This window comes from Fusarium mangiferae, assembly GCF_900044065.1.
Source record: "Fusarium mangiferae strain MRC7560 genome assembly, contig: FMAN_scaffold005, whole genome shotgun sequence".
Classification (NCBI taxonomy): Eukaryota; Fungi; Ascomycota; class Sordariomycetes; order Hypocreales; family Nectriaceae; genus Fusarium; species Fusarium mangiferae.
The window spans coordinates 506,725-521,927 of record NW_024573925.1 but is presented as its reverse complement, the minus strand read 5'-3'; the positions used below and the strand labels follow the sequence as shown (position 1 = coordinate 521,927).

Sequence of the window (15,203 nt, the reverse complement as noted above, 5' to 3'; positions counted from 1 at the left end):
TGAGTTTAAAAAAGCCTAATCAGTGTCCTGATCATTAACCGAGAAGAGTTGTGGACGAGTTGAAGCGAATACTCTAGCCGGAACCCTGTTCTCGAATAGATAGTCCAGCTCTGCGAAGACACGGCCTTTGATCTCCGGGAGACGGAAGAAAGTCCATACCCAAGCCAGCAAGGTGAAGCCAGCCCAGAAAAAGGCCGTCTTCCCCTGCCATTTCCAGCCAGCCGGGCTAATCATATAGGTGGTCAATATACCGTTGAACACCGATCCAATGTGATATGCGTTGCGGCCAAGGATTGCTGTCTTATTGCGAAGCCTCGTAGAAGGAATTTCAAAGCCAACAACATACGACATTGGCCCAACCGAGAGCATATAGCACAAATAGAACGCCATGATCAGGGCGCCGGTAGACCAAGCTGTGGCCTTGGTGTACGAAGGCACACCGAGCGCTCCAATCGTCATCTGCAGGACGAAGATGGCCCCTAGACCCCACAGGTAGATAGTCCGCCTTCCCAGGCGAGGCATCAGGAACCACAGCAGGATTCCGGCGACGAAGCCGAGCGAATTCTGCCCAATGCTGAGGTTGAAAGCATCGCTTGCAGAAAGTCCCTGAAGTTGGAAGAAAGACGTGGTCCAAAGCACAAGAGCAAACCCTACCAAAGGCTGCATTGTTTGTGCCAGGCAGCAAATCTCCGTGCGTCGCAGGTTCGTACCCCGGAAGCAGTCCCAATAGGAGGTGCCAGATTGTGCCTCCTTCTCTTGCATGTTTGTCAAGATCATCTGTGACAGCGTATTGCGGATTTCTTCCTCTGGTACACCAGTAGAGAGGCGGAGCAGGGATTCTCGAGCAGCCTCGACATCAGACTGACGAATGTGCCACCATGGGGACTCGGGCGCAAGATAGACACCGAGAACAATAAATGGCGGAAAGATCCATTGCACAGCCCATGGAACTCTGTAGGCCCATTCTGTGGTGTCTTCGGAGTATGCGCGAAGTACGCCACTGGCCATAAGCTTCCCGATACTCCAGCAGATATTAACCCAGGTCTCCAAGTAGGGTCGCAGCGCCAACGGGGAGACCTCGGCAGTGTAAACAGTTGTCAGGGTGAGGAAGACCCCTAGAGGCAGGCCAAGAAGGACCTGTCCGGCGAACAACGTCTCGACGTTTGGTGAGAAAAAGAGAATGAGGATGAAAGCAGCGTTGAGGATACACGCAACGGCTGCTGTACGTCGGAACCCGTACCAATCGGCGGCGTAACCGGTGACAATGAGGCCGAAGAACTGGCCTACCATAGCACCCTGACCGAGGGCACTCTGCCAGGGAGCGCTCAGGGAATACAAGCCGTCGTCCTGAAGAGTGCCGTATCTCTTGGCAAATGCTGGAAGTCCAAGGAAAGAGAAGATCAGGGAGGTATCGTAGCCTTCCATGATCACGGCCATGGAGAGATAAAGAGACCAGAAGACTGCTTTGTAATGCGTTCTCAGAGCATCCTTCACAGTCTGTCCATGCTCAGAGGCAACAGCTTCTCGCGCATGTTGGATGTCATTGGGAATATCCTGGATTTCGTCTGCAATAGTCTTCTCCATTGCTGCTGCTCTTTAGGAACACTCGATCGAGCTTTTGCCACGGGATTGACTGTGGAGAGTACTGTGATTTTAGATAAGAACAAGTAGACTGGCTGGATAGTGTGCACTGATTTGTTGCGACGAACCTCAAATGGGACAGGGCGATCGTCCGTTGTTTATAGTCTCGAGTTCCAGCAAACCGCTGATGCCTCTCAGAGGATTGACAGCTCGCGGACAGCTCGCGGAGCCGGCCGCAAGCGTTGGGGACCAAGATGATTGCACGATAGATTCGATAACAGCCTACCCCAGAAATCCGCGATCCCCATTACTGGTTGGACCGGACTGTGAGTTTGTGAGTTATGGCGTTGCGTAGCGCACGAGGATCTGTGGAAGGCAAGCGGCGAAAACGCTTTGGAATTCGGCGGATAGGCGGCGAGTTGCATCGGCGAAAGCTTCGGCATGACGGCAGGGCGGATGGTTCCAATTGCGCTGGCAAAATGGAAAGACAATTTCCCTTAAAAATGTTGAAGTCTTTCTTGTAAAAGCAGTGCTTTCTCTTCTTTTTCTTTCTTACTGTGCCTTCTATTGCCCTTTTCTTCTTCTACCTCCATCACATCATCTACATCCAGCTGGCGAGGTTCTTTGCCTGACCATGGCTATTTCAAAGCGCGTATGGTGGAAAGATGCCGTTGTGTATCAGATTTGGCCATCCAGCTTCAAGGACGGGAACGGGGATGGTCTAGGAGACCTGCAAGGCATAATCGAGTCACTGGATCATATCCAAAGTCTCGGAGCTGATGTGATTTGGATCTCGCCAGTATACGAAAGCCCTCAGGTCGACCAGGGTTACGATGTCTCCAGCTATGAGCGAATCCMCCCGCCGTACGGCACGATGGAGGAGATGACCAACTTGCTCAAATGCTGTCACGAACGTGGATTGAGAGTCTTGATGGACCTTGTGATCAACCACACCTCCGACCAACATGACTGGTTCAAGGAGTCTCGGTCCTCCAAGGACAGCCCCAAGCGCGATTGGTACATCTGGCGTCCAGCAAGATATGAGAACGGCCAGCGTAAGCCACCCAACAATTGGAAGTCTTGCTTCGGCGGCAGTGCATGGGAATGGGATCCTTACACTAAAGAGTATTATCTCCACCTCTTCGCCGTGGGACAACCCGACATCAATTGGGCCAATGTTGCCATGCGAAAGCATGTCTACCAGAGTTCCGTCAAATTCTGGCTTGATAAAGGCGTCGATGGCTTTCGAATCGACACCATGGGCCTCTTTGGCAAGGACCAGTCGTTTGCAGATGCCCCTGACTCAGATCCGTGCGCTCCCTTCAACCACCAGCCAGACGCTTTTCAGGTTCTGGGCGAGATCCATGAACTGATTGCTGGTTATGGTGATCTGATGACTGTGGGTGAATTCGGCGGGCTCGGGGACACCGCGACAGCGCTGCGATATGTGAGCGCCTCGGCGAACCGCGTCAACATGGGATTTCAGTTCGAGACAGTCTGCTTAGGCTTTGCGCTCAGCTCCTTTGATATCAAGCCACATTCATTAGCGGACTTCAAGCAGTCCGTCATCAAATGGCAACAGTACACCGAAGGCACCGACGGGTGGGCAACTATGTTCCTTGAGAACCATGATGTCCCCCGATCCATCTCGCGGTTCGCATCCGACAAGCCAGAATTCCGCGCCGCTGCAGCCAAAACACTCGCCCTGCTTCAAATCGCCTGCTCGGGGACCCTGTTCCTATACCAGGGCCAAGAAATCGGCATGACCAACATTCCCAAGTCCTGGGCCATTGAAGAGTACAAGGACTTCTCAACCCAGCAATATTGGCAGTCGGAGACACAATCTAGTGACGACCCCGAGGTTCGGCGCAAGGTAATGGCCAACATACAGGCCGCTGCGCGTGACAACAGCCGCACCCCCATGCAGTGGAGCAGCCAGAGGCAAGCTGGATTCACGGACTGTAAGGGAGGCCCGTGGATGCGAATAAACGAGAACTATGTCGATATCAACGTTGAAGACCAGACTAAAGATGAAGAAAGCGTCTTGTCTTTCTGGAAGAAGGCGCTGGCTTGTCGCAAGGCATATATTGACGTCCTGGGACACGGGTCTTTCCATCCGATTGATGGTGGCAACGAAGCTATCTTCTGCTTCAAGAAGATACACAAAGGGGCTGCTGCTCTTGTAATGCTGAATATGTCCGACCGGGAGCAGGAATTCAGGCCTAGCGTGCAGCTTGCCCAAATGCCACTGGTTCTAGCCACAAACTCGAGCACTCGAGATAGTACTCTGGGTCCTTTTGAGGGTAGACTATATATCGGGGACGAGTGTACAAAGCCATAAGTACGCTTGGAGTAAATCCAACCTAAGAATGCCTGTGATTCACGTTTTGATTTCCTTTTTTCTATAAGATATATAATAAATTAAATTATCTAGCTTTAGTAAGAGGCTATGAATATACTATATAAAACTATTAGCTCTAGGACCTCCCTGACTGGATCCAACCCACTGAGCTCCAAGTCTTTGTCCCTCATATCAATATGCTGGACTGTATATCATGGCCGTACTCCCGAGACTACGTAATCCAACACCCTGAAATGCAGTATGGTGAACTACAATGGCTTGCAGCGTGTACTTCAGGAGTACAAGTGAACTGGCGCGGCACAATAGAGGACGTTCATAATAGACAAACACAACGCCCATAGAATTCCTGTGCCTTTATTCACTGTTCTGGTCCGACTAAAAGGCATGCTTCTGTCGGTCATGGATTGGTGCGTTGAAGTTGGGACGCACCGACAAATACATCGCAGCCAGGGTTTATAAACTGCCTGCCGCGGTATATACATAGAACCAGGCATCGCTCAATTTTAAGGAAGACTCCTTATTTGTGAAATAAATTATCGGATATGTGCCAGGCGCCCTTTGCCTCCGAGCTCCTTGTTGAGAGTGAGGCCCATCTGTTATACACGTTGGATGAAGACGAAAGGACGGGATACCGTCTACTCGGTGTTCCATTGGGAGTCCCACACTTAAAAAGACTAACAAGGATTGGAAGACGCATCTAGATGTTAGTATCGTGTATCGTGTTCTCATCGGTACCTTAAGCACTCTTGTTCTCTTTGCTAGTCCTTCAGAGGTACTCACGACACGCACGTAGAGACGAGATCTGTTATCGGAACCCGACGATACTTGTTCCACGGTCAGTTCTAGAACTGACAGATACACCTTATCTTATTCGAGTTTCAAGGAAGTAGATAGCAGTGGCAGTCCTGATAACCCAACGCAGGATACCATACCAAGCCCGACCATGCGCTGGAGATCAACGGCTAGACAACGTTTCTGGTAAAATCTATCGGATGAACTATAGACATGTGTATGATTGAGATGAAGTGACGGTTGTATACACAAAATGGTTGACGCGAGAGCTACAATGTGCCCAAATAGACCTGCGCATTTCTACAACATGCAGCGAGGCATATAGTTAAAGACACTATGGTAGACTATGTATGAGTAGTCCCTTATGCGATTCTTCCATGTCGCGGAACACCAAATTCGTTCAACGTGAAGCTATTGAGTGTGAGCTATGTGAGGCAGAACGGCTGGGAGAAGCACTCTGCAACAAAACGAGGCTTTGACGCTCCCATCTTGAGCGAGGTACCGTCACTCTTGTCTCAAGTGCAGGTCCACCGGGTTTAACTTGATGCCTTCTCCAACTGCTCATCCTTCAGAAGGGTCCATTCGTTTCGCACGGCTGCTATGCCTGGAAAGCATCGCCATCTGTTATCACCCACTCATGGCCTTTCATTGCAGGAACGCGATGAGCAGTCTGTAAAGTCCGCCAAGTGTCTACAAGTACCTCTCCAGGAACGCATTCAATCTCGCTGACGTACAGGCCGGGCTCAGTGTCCCGAGAATCGCCGAGTATAATTGCTACTCCGTTTCTTCACCGTAAAAATATCTGTGCCGACTCAGATCTAGGCGATGTACCTTTGTTGGAGCTACCGTCGCCTCTCCTTCCCAGCAGCAAATGTAGCCGTCCATGGCACTGACTGAATGGGCGGCTCTGCAGACTGTACTGATCGATCAGCTCGGCGAGCATCTTCTCTGGGGGTTTATCCTACCATCTCCAAGAGCAAGGGAAGAGCAGCTCGGGTCTCAGCTCTCAAACCAATCGAACCAACACGACAACGGCCTTCCAAAGCTGGGTAAGCCGCTCTGACTCAATGGCCAGCTAGAATTGGTTCGAGGTCCTAGGCTTCTTTCATGGCTTCAAGCGCTAGATGCTGCCGAGTTTGAGGTTGCTCAGTACTGGGAAGAGACATGTAGATGATTTCCCGTACTGATTTGGATCGAGGGAGTTGAGGGTCGGTCAGGGGCAATTTGTTTGGTACCATGCCAGTTTTTGAGGAGTCGGAATACTAGAAGCTGATGACAAGAGCTGGCATAGTCTGGTCACCGACCACGTTCGTGAAAGAGGATGTTCTCCCTGTTACCCTTTGTGAAGCTGCTTTGCATTTCTCTGCGCTATCAGACTAGTACCTCGTTGGGTCATTCCCCAGCGAGCTTTCCTCTACATGTGCGCCCTTGCGAGGCCAGCATTGCTTTATTGTTCGTTCGCATCATGACGAGGAAGTGGTCTCGAAACATGCCCGATATTGATATTGAGTCCATGCCTCTCGTGATCAGAAAACTTCTTCATCCCTGTGGACTCGGAGTTTCTTCTTATCGCCGTCGAGAAGCAAACTGACGTCGTCTGTCAGTCTGTCAGTCGTTCTCAGCCAGTGTCTCCAAGGTCTCAAACTTCGTCGGTTGCTCTTTATCGCATCTCCCGCATCGCTCGTTAGCAAATCCGGCATGAGTGGAGTTAGATCATTCTCCGGTCACCTTTCAGCTATCATAAACGTGAAATTGTGAGTCATCGGCGAGAGTTCATCTTCCTGAAGCTCATCCCCACGCATCTCAGCGGCCGTTAACAACAACCCCTCACCGTCAGAATTTAGCAAACAAACCAGCTCCATTCAATTGACGTCAAAATCGGACGCTTCCAAGCGTTGCAGTTTAAAGTGCTAGCAGGCAGCAACGTTAACATCCATTGACTCTCACTAAATCAAGCTGCAAACATCCGGTGGTGCCGGCATTAGTGAGCTGACTGCATAAAGCGTGAGGCCCAACAACCCGGAATAAACAACCTTATGTCCAAGCTACGAAGGTTTAGGGCTGAGGTGACATGACGGGTCTGGAACGTTGGATCGTCGAGCCGCGGACGCCGTGGCTGGGAAGCTCTGAGGTGTGACGACACAGGGTCTTCAGCTCTGAGCCACAGATCATGACAGTTATTCATCGTGTCTTTTAGAGGTATTCTGCTTGGGTATCTACTTCCATAATCATGTGCTGCTTCGTCTGGCCTTGAGTTCAACAGGATGCTGGCTCTCATCGGTATTGACAGCAGGCCCGATACCCAGATAAACCCCATTAAAGGCTCCCCTATAGTGATAGAACTGACCATACGTCCCCGGTAGCTCAGAACATATGTCATTCTCACCATCACTAATGCACTGCCCAGCTTGAGCTTCACATGCAATCTTCCGATCCTCCGTCTGCTCACACGTTAGAGCACCAAATGCAGGGTTTTCAAGTGACTCGGCGCTGCAGAGCTTAACACCATTGGGTGTAGTACCATCTCCGTATGCAACGCAGAAGTAAAATCCACCGCTTGTTTGGAGGTAACGCGTTGTGGGGTCGATGGAGAGGATCAATGGACCGCTGGCGACGAAGCGTGGTGTTGGCAATACCACTGCAGAGCCATCGCGGTCGGCGCCCGAGAGTTCATCGCTGACGGTGTTTTCGACTTCGGCGGTGAGAACGAACGTCTCGAGAGGTCCAGCGACATCGCTGGTCGTGGTTTCGGCGACTGTGAGTGTTGAAGCAGCTGTCTCGGTGCTGATCTCGACAGTCGTTGCGACCTCGGTAGTCGTTACATCTTCTACTGTCGACGTCGCGATGCTGGTGGATAACTCGACAGTAGCTGTCGTCGTAGTCTCAATCTCAGCGGTCGTAGCCGTGCCTGTTAGTAATTAGTTCCTCAATTCCATTAGACATCGCACAAGTACATACTTGAACCACTTGACTGGCGAGGTTTACATACGCTGGCGACCGCAGCATGCGCCGCAAGCAGCGACCATAGAAGCACGAAACGCATCTTGACGATAAAATAAAGAGCGACGACTGCCAAGGCAGATGAAAGAGAGAAATTACCCCATCGTCAATCCTGAAGACTTTTTTACCCAGGAATAGGAGATTGAACTATTGGGTTCTAGATGTTGAGAGGCCTAAGTAGAGAGCAAGAAAATGCCTGATACTGGATCCAGGTGTCAAAATAAGTGAGTCTACAGCATCATCAAAATGTACTAAGCTTGCTCAAGTCTTTTTATCATTGAAATAAGATGGCCTATGTTTTCTTGCCTCCCCTTGACAGGGGAGATTGCAGCTGAGGCTGAATGGCGAACTAGCAAGCGCTAGTTTGTGACTATTGACGGAGATTATTGCGATCGACTCGGTTATCATTCAAGATATTTATGCTTCATGTTTGAAGATCGATCTGTTTAATGTGAAGCGTTGAGGATTCTCAGGTGGAGAGTATCTACCTGCTCAGATGGTGCTTGGAATATGGATGAGAGTCAACAATTGGAAAGCATTCTCTAGCAGCAGCTAACTTACAAGCCATACAAAGCCAATTGAACAAAAGTGCATGCACCAAGTAGACTCTCTCACCTTCAGCAATAAGCCAATCTCTCAATTATTCGTGATATGATCAGTATTCAAGAGTCTGATGCAAACATGCCATCTGCCAATACCATGTGGAGATTTCCATTCATTCATTTACACTGGCCAAACCTTCTCTCCACAAACCAACTTCCCCCAAAACATTCAGCTTCCTCGCGCGAGGTAACAATAGCTCTCCATCGCTAAGAACCTTCTTCACCACGTCCAAGCTTAACTTCACGATCTGGAACAATAAGATTCAAGGTGGCATCCGGGGAAAGTGCGCCACAGCCAAGATCTAACGCCACAAGAGTATTAATAAAATACCAGCTACTCGGAGGTGTCCATGCACGGTATGCTGTTTGCTATATCGAAAACGAGGTACGTGTTTGTTACAAGGCGCAGTTTTTGTTCATGATTGTGGTTGAGTTTGTACTGCACGCCACGTAATTGTAAATCTGTTGTCTTGGCGGTGAATGTAAGTATATCCCTTGCATTAGGATTGCACCGTTGAGAAAACACTGCCTCGACTGCTTCTGCAGAGCCACAGTCTTGACCGCTTCAACGAATATACTCAACGTCTAACTCATCCGTGAATACCGGTGGTACTGCCAATTGCTAGAGAATGCAATCGCCAAAAAGGGTTCCTCCGCCAGTGGAACCCAGGGTCCTCCCGTGCCATTTGGACCTATTTTATGGGGCGGGGCAACCGGATGTCTCCTCCCTTCAGCCTTAAACCAGTCTTGGCTCAGAATGCAACTGTGAAGTGTGACTGTGACTCGGGTGAGAAGAGTCAATGATGTTTACTGTACCCGGCTATAGCGGCTTTCACGGGTACAGTAACAGACCTCAAATTACGGCTACTCACTTATCCGTCGACCGCAGCAGGTAGGTATGCTTCTGCTATCTTCCATCCCGTCGTCATGGTTCTATCATGCCATGCCACTGCTCCTAGGCAAAAGCTTATCGAAACCGCCTTGTCTTTTGGTGTCTGTCGTTATCACAAGCCTGTCCTTGTGACCCCCCTATCTTGATTCTTGGTCTTGGGCATCAGATCAGGCTTGCAAGCCTCAATCCGTCCGTGGTCCCGCAGATCACATACTAACTTGGCGTCGAGTGACAGGCCCAGTACGTACCCAAACTGCCGAGAGGATTTTCTCTCTCTCCCGTGTCTTTTCGTATGCAAAGTCGATCACTTGTGATGTCTACTCTACCTATTCCGTCAGGCTATGTTCCGATGATGACACCCACCCTCCTCATAACAATCATAACCGTACGGAGTAAAAAACTCGCTGATGACACGGAATTAAGCATGGTTTATTCCCACATGTGACTCACTGACGCCTTTCTTGGCTCATAAGAAACTGTCTCAGACCCTCAAAGTGGCGCTCTCCCGCTGACTGCGCAAAGCTTCCCACCCTCCTGTTTGCTTGCTTTGTCTGCGGTACTCACCGTGGGACAGGTTCATTAGTATAACTTAATCGGGTTCGCCCTGGTTTTTGGTGTTTATGTTTTGTTTTTGCGCTTTGATATAAATAAGCAGGGTTCTGCCTGTCATATTGGGCCAGAAAGTAAAACCCCACTACAGCAGAGACAACTCACGAGCCTGAAATCAAGAAAAGGGCGAGAGAAAAAAAGAAAGGAGAAATAATTGAGGCTGTTTATATAAGACCTCGACTTCTTCTCAACATTTCATCAACTATACCACCTTTTGTTACCATCACCAACATTTCATCATCACCCAAAATGTATCGCGAGAATCATCCTGGTCCTCTCTCCCTGCCCGGCATGTGGAGTCCCCCCAGCGACGAGGCAATCCCTCTACCAAAACAATCCCACCACGATAACCATCGATCCCGCCAAGCAAGCACATGCTCTGAACGCAGCTGCGAAGGCATGAGCCTTGATGAGACAAGAGAGCTATGGAGATGTATGCTTGAGCTGCAACTTCGATATGGATGCTATAATTCCACGAGGATTGATATGGCTATCGATGCTGGCGAATGCGGCGTTGACTTGATGCGTAAGTTCCCTCTTTCTCTGGATGGCGTGTTGAATTAGTGCTAACCAATTGTTTATAGCGAATCGCTTTATCATCGACACGCTCAATGAATCTGTTATCGATCTTCCTGATGAGGGTCGTGAGCTGCTTAACCGTTATCTATGTCCATCGTCGCCGACAAAGCAAAAGTGGAAGTTCTGGAAGAAGGACTGAGCTTTGCATGTTTATACTGAGATTTATGGCGTTGGTGGATAGAAAGACTGAGATGCATGAACAGGAGTTGGATGCATGTTAAAAATTTGGTCGATACCCAGATATCAGAATGGCCCTGATTTATTTACATATTTTTTAATTTAACAACATCATTATCATCTCTCATCTCTCATCTCATGCGTGATATCCAACAAAAGAAAAGCAAGGATACATCACACATCACAGCTTCTCCTCAAACTCCTTATCCCCAATAAACCCAGCCTGTATCTTCATACTCTCCAAGACCCTCTCCTTGACATCCTCACTCTCAATATCCATCCCCATGAATCCTCCATGCGTAGCCCTAAACTCATACCCCTTCAGAACCCCCCACATCCTCGCCATCTCCCCGACGCCCAGAGGAATGAAGTTGGGAATGCTCCACAGGAACGAGAACGAGTTCAACCCAGCTGGTCGGGACCGCGAGGCACCCGTGGCGTCTACGCTCCAGTTCCCGACGCCTGACGCCGTCGTCATAAGCGTGTCGGCTATGAACAGCCGCGAGTTGTAGTGCAGCACCATGGAGCCTGGGAAGTGCCCGCCGAGCTTGATGGCCTTTGCGCTGGAGATGATGGGCATTTCGAGGGCTGTGAGGAAGATTTGGTGTGTTGAGGAGAGGGTTGTCCAGATCTTGTCTTCGGCGGAGAGATAGACCGGGCAATTGAATGCGCGAGCCCATTGAACATGGGTGCTGTAGAAATGCGGGTGACTTATAACAATCGCCTTCAACCCTCCCTCGCTCTTGATCCTCTCAACAGTCTCATCATCAAGCAACGTGATACAATCCCACAGAATATTCCCCTCTGGAGTTTTGATAAGAATAGCACGCTGTCCAATCGCCAATTTCGGCTGCGACGAAATGAACGTGATGTTCTCATCAGAAGAACACTTTGTCCATTCGTTTGTATGCCTCTTCTTCAAGTCCCCTAGTGTAGAGAACGACTGGCCAGACGGCGGCACGAATTGGCGCGGGTCATCGCAGATGTGACATGTCTTGAGGGCGCTGCGATCAGACGTTGGGAATTGAGTTCCGCAGGTGTCGCAGACGAGCCATGAGTCGGCAGTGACGGGGTCGTAGGGCTCTCGGGTGAAGCTCATGATGGGTTTAGTTTAGCTTGCGATTGGGACGATCTTGTACAGAAATAGGGAATTGGGGGAGGACATTCTTGTTTTCTTGTATCACTAACACCCTTTTTATTCCCCCACCTTTGAGCGACCTCGGCCGAGTTGTCTCTGCAGATGTGATTTGATCTGTAAGCTCTCCTCTGTATTCACTTGACGTCACCCTGTCAAGCTGTCCCACTTTCCCCACGTTTGACTCAATTGTTTGGAGGACTTAGAGTATTGAGATCCTCAGTGGGCTCACGAGATTACAAAGCAGGATCTTTTGTTCACCTCAATACTTCAACTAGCAAGGTCTAGACTTATAATCCAATTGATTCCAAACATTGATTCCACATCGTACTTCGTGTTCCTGGTATCAAAGAGTATCATGATTCCATCACCAAACTCCAGACACCTACCAAATCAAGACTACTCCCAAAAGACGAATCTACCACGCCTCCCACATCTGATTGCCCATGGAGATCAACCTGTTGAACAATTGATCCCGCATGGAGACCGCCGTGAGATGATGTTCCTGTCCGTCCTTGGTCCTAATCATCAGACCATCCACAATCTCACTCCCCATAGCCCAACCAACAATGATCTTGCTCTTCCACCCGAGACCGCCCATCTTCTTCAGCTCATCGATGTCGCCAATAGTCACAGTCCAAGCGGGCTTTAGATCTCCAAGCTCAGTCGTCCAACTAACAGCGGGTGTCGTAGCTGTAGCTGTAATGTAAGCATGGCCCTTTTTGCCCTTGTATCGCGCGGGGAAGCGAATTGGTCCTGTGAGAGGATACGGCTCTTGACCCTTCACTACACCGAGACGATTCTTTGCATGATGAGCGCCTGCCTTGGCTTTGGCTTTGTCGGCGGCTAGAGCTGTTGTAACGCCACCCTTTGCCGTACCGCGGATAAAGTTCATGATGCGGTGAGATTTCTTGTGCTTTGTCTTTTCTTCCTCCTCTTCCTGTTCATCTTCGTGGATGATGTTTGGATCAGGCTGGACAGCCTCAGCAATTTCGCTCTGTGATACTCCTTCTGGTGGTGTTAGTATGAGTTGAACTTTGATCAGTGAATGGTACACACCTAGATGCTCCAAGCCCTCTCCAGCAGTCTCGTGGGGAACAGTCGGGGGAGGCACGTCGGAAGAAGGAGGCGGTGGCAAAGGAGCCTTGTTCTTCTCACCAATACGAAGAAGAGTGATAGCCAACTGCGCATTGGTAGGGACACCTCGAAGAATAGTGTTTCGCAATTCGACATACTTCTCCCAGCGAGGATACGTCCTGTTGATGAAGTTCATGGTAGGTGTGATGATGGGATCACCGAAGAATCCGAATCCAGCAGCAAATCCCATACCCTTCATGGCCATGTAGGGAGTCGTGAACCAAGCTCCGAGAAGCATGGGTATAAGAACACCAATGAGAATGAACTTGGGCCGATGACGATGGAAAGGTGCTGCCGGACTCAAAGCGTTGCCGAATCGTTCCCAGGTATCAACAAAGTCAGCAATCAGATGCATCGTCGGACGCGCCTTATCCCAGACAGCATTCGAAACCGGCTTCTTGGCTCTGTTATGTTCAGCATGAGGATTCTCTCCAACAGATTTCTGTCTAGCCTCGGTAGCCACTTCAGTGAGTTCCGTCGGGTCAGGCGCAGCGCTATCATCGTCGGGATCCGTCTGGGGGTGTTTACCCGCGGCCGTGCTAACAACAATCTACAATCACTCAGTCTTCAATCTTGAGGTTTTAAAAAAGCAAAGCTTACACCAGAACATACCGTAGACAAGCTCGTCACAAAGCTATGAGCCTCCTGCTCGACTGCTTCACCCTTGTGCTTCTCCGGCGCACCAGTGACTGAATCATCAGACGCTAGAACACCAGCGGCTGGTTTCTTGACACCTCCTGTTTTGGAGTCGATTATCGAGGGCGGTGCTCCAGGGAAACAGATGTCGCGGGCCTCGTGGGACCAGATGAGTACCATGAGGAAGGCAATGATCGTGGGGCCGAGAATGTCGAGAAGCCATGCGAGTGTGTATACTGAGAGGAACGCAGATGTTCGCTGATACTCCCTCCAAGAACGAAGACGCACGATATGCTTCCAGAACGAAAACAGCTGCGCAAACACAGAAACGTAGAGTCGCTCGATCTGCGCTCTAAGCTTCTCAGGCGAAAACTCTTCTTCGTCTGCAATGTTCATATCTAGCATTCCCAGCGGGGGCTCCTCGATACTCCTGACATAAAAGACCTGCTTATCGAAGCGTCGTATCAAAGCCCAGACATCTTCATTCTTCAAGCCTCCCACCAGCGGGGGCACGACGCGGGGAGGTTCGTTCCATCCGAGATTTTTGACCTCGACGTCGCCGTGCTCAAGCTGCGCTGCGCCTTTTTCTTCAAAGTTTTGAGATTCTTCGGCGAGGGCGTGGCTGACGGTTGGGGCTTCTTCTTGGTGCTGTTCTATTATTTCTGGTTCGCTTCCTGTGTTGCTTGCTGTGAAGCTACGGTTTGGGCCGTCTGTTGTAGCCATGATGTCTACTATCGTTCAACTGTAATCGCAAGCGCAGGTGTGATTAATGGGGAATTGGAGTTGTTATGCCTTCATATCTCTTGAGCTGGAATTCGATGCCCCGCCTCCTACGTCAAAATGCCAGGGAATCAGTATCATGACATCTGCCCTCCTTACGTGACGTCATAAGATCTTAGATTATCGAGCGACAGCTGCAACCAACAAAGCATTTATTTCCCAATCACAGCAACTTATTCCCCGGAAAAGCAAACACAGTGTATGTATCACCTAAAGCGTAAAATTCAGTGGATATCGATAGCTGTCGTAAGCTCTATTCAGCTTGTGCAGTACTGGATGCAACCTCCACGTCACGGTTCCGCAAATGACACAAACGGGCCTTGGTTAGCGTCTTGATCTGAACATCGCAACCTTGTTGGTGAGATGCTCGTACCCTGTTTTGATGTGCAGGTTTGCTTGGATGATGAGGCTCGGTCATGGATTTCGTCGATCCCGGGTGTAACCTCCGGCGTGGGGCCGATTGCCGATATCACGGAGGACATCGTCCGGAGGTTGGCAGCTCCAGAGGCGGTGATTCGTTGGGATTTGTAGATAAACGATAGCTGAAGGGTGAATGCTACCCTGAACCAAGCCTCGTCGTCACTGTTTATGTCGGATGAGACTTTTTTTTTGGAACAACAACTGAGTCTGTAGGTGATTCCTGGTTTCATGACATATCATGAGCACATTCACTGTCTTATGTACGGCATTTTCAGGCTGACGCCATTTCGAACAACATCAATTAGAGTACCTTACTTCCTGTATCGCGTATCGCAGCCACTGAGCCTATATATACTCGTTCTCTTGAGAGGATAGATAGACAAGTGTCACCGGATACACCGTTCGAGATTGGGGAGTACTACCTCTCCCCAAGAAGAGGCGAAAAGAATGCCAGTTCAATTCAGTAAAAGCGAGTCACTTTTTGATGAGACGTACTTGATG

The 15,203-nt window shown here is 49.8% G+C and overlaps 6 protein-coding genes across 6 annotated transcripts; 2 read left to right on the top strand and 4 right to left on the bottom strand.

Annotated features, from left to right (window-relative positions):
* Positions 1 to 15: 15 nt before the first annotated feature.
* FMAN_07098 (putative Maltose permease) lies at positions 16 to 1,584 on the bottom strand (the record flags this gene model as incomplete). The annotated part of the gene is made up of 1 exon (XM_041830681.1): positions 16 to 1,584. The coding sequence occupies one exon, from the start codon at positions 1,582 to 1,584 to the stop codon at positions 16 to 18; it is 1,569 nt and encodes a 522-aa protein (XP_041681320.1).
* Positions 1,585 to 2,215: 631 nt separating this feature from the next.
* On the top strand, positions 2,216 to 3,922 carry FMAN_07097 (putative maltase; the record flags this gene model as incomplete). Its single annotated transcript, XM_041830680.1, has 1 exon — positions 2,216 to 3,922. The coding sequence occupies one exon, from the start codon at positions 2,216 to 2,218 to the stop codon at positions 3,920 to 3,922; it is 1,707 nt and encodes a 568-aa protein (XP_041681319.1).
* Positions 3,923 to 6,963: 3,041 nt separating this feature from the next.
* Positions 6,964 to 7,778, bottom strand: FMAN_07096 (uncharacterized protein; the record flags this gene model as incomplete). Its single annotated transcript, XM_041830679.1, has 2 exons — positions 6,964 to 7,643; positions 7,694 to 7,778. The coding sequence occupies 2 exons, from the start codon at positions 7,776 to 7,778 to the stop codon at positions 6,964 to 6,966; spliced, it is 765 nt and encodes a 254-aa protein (XP_041681318.1).
* Positions 7,779 to 10,087: 2,309 nt separating this feature from the next.
* On the top strand, positions 10,088 to 10,556 carry FMAN_07095 (uncharacterized protein; the record flags this gene model as incomplete). The annotated part of the gene is made up of 2 exons (XM_041830678.1): positions 10,088 to 10,364; positions 10,423 to 10,556. 2 exons carry the CDS (start codon positions 10,088 to 10,090, stop codon positions 10,554 to 10,556), a joined length of 411 nt encoding a protein of 136 aa, XP_041681317.1.
* A 219-nt stretch (positions 10,557 to 10,775) lies between these two features.
* FMAN_07094 (uncharacterized protein) lies at positions 10,776 to 11,693 on the bottom strand (the record flags this gene model as incomplete). Its single annotated transcript, XM_041830677.1, has 1 exon — positions 10,776 to 11,693. The coding sequence occupies one exon, from the start codon at positions 11,691 to 11,693 to the stop codon at positions 10,776 to 10,778; it is 918 nt and encodes a 305-aa protein (XP_041681316.1).
* Positions 11,694 to 12,147: 454 nt separating this feature from the next.
* FMAN_07093 (uncharacterized protein) lies at positions 12,148 to 14,225 on the bottom strand (the record flags this gene model as incomplete). The annotated part of the gene is made up of 3 exons (XM_041830676.1): positions 12,148 to 12,740; positions 12,789 to 13,416; positions 13,479 to 14,225. The coding sequence occupies 3 exons, from the start codon at positions 14,223 to 14,225 to the stop codon at positions 12,148 to 12,150; spliced, it is 1,968 nt and encodes a 655-aa protein (XP_041681315.1).
* Positions 14,226 to 15,203: the final 978 nt, after the last annotated feature.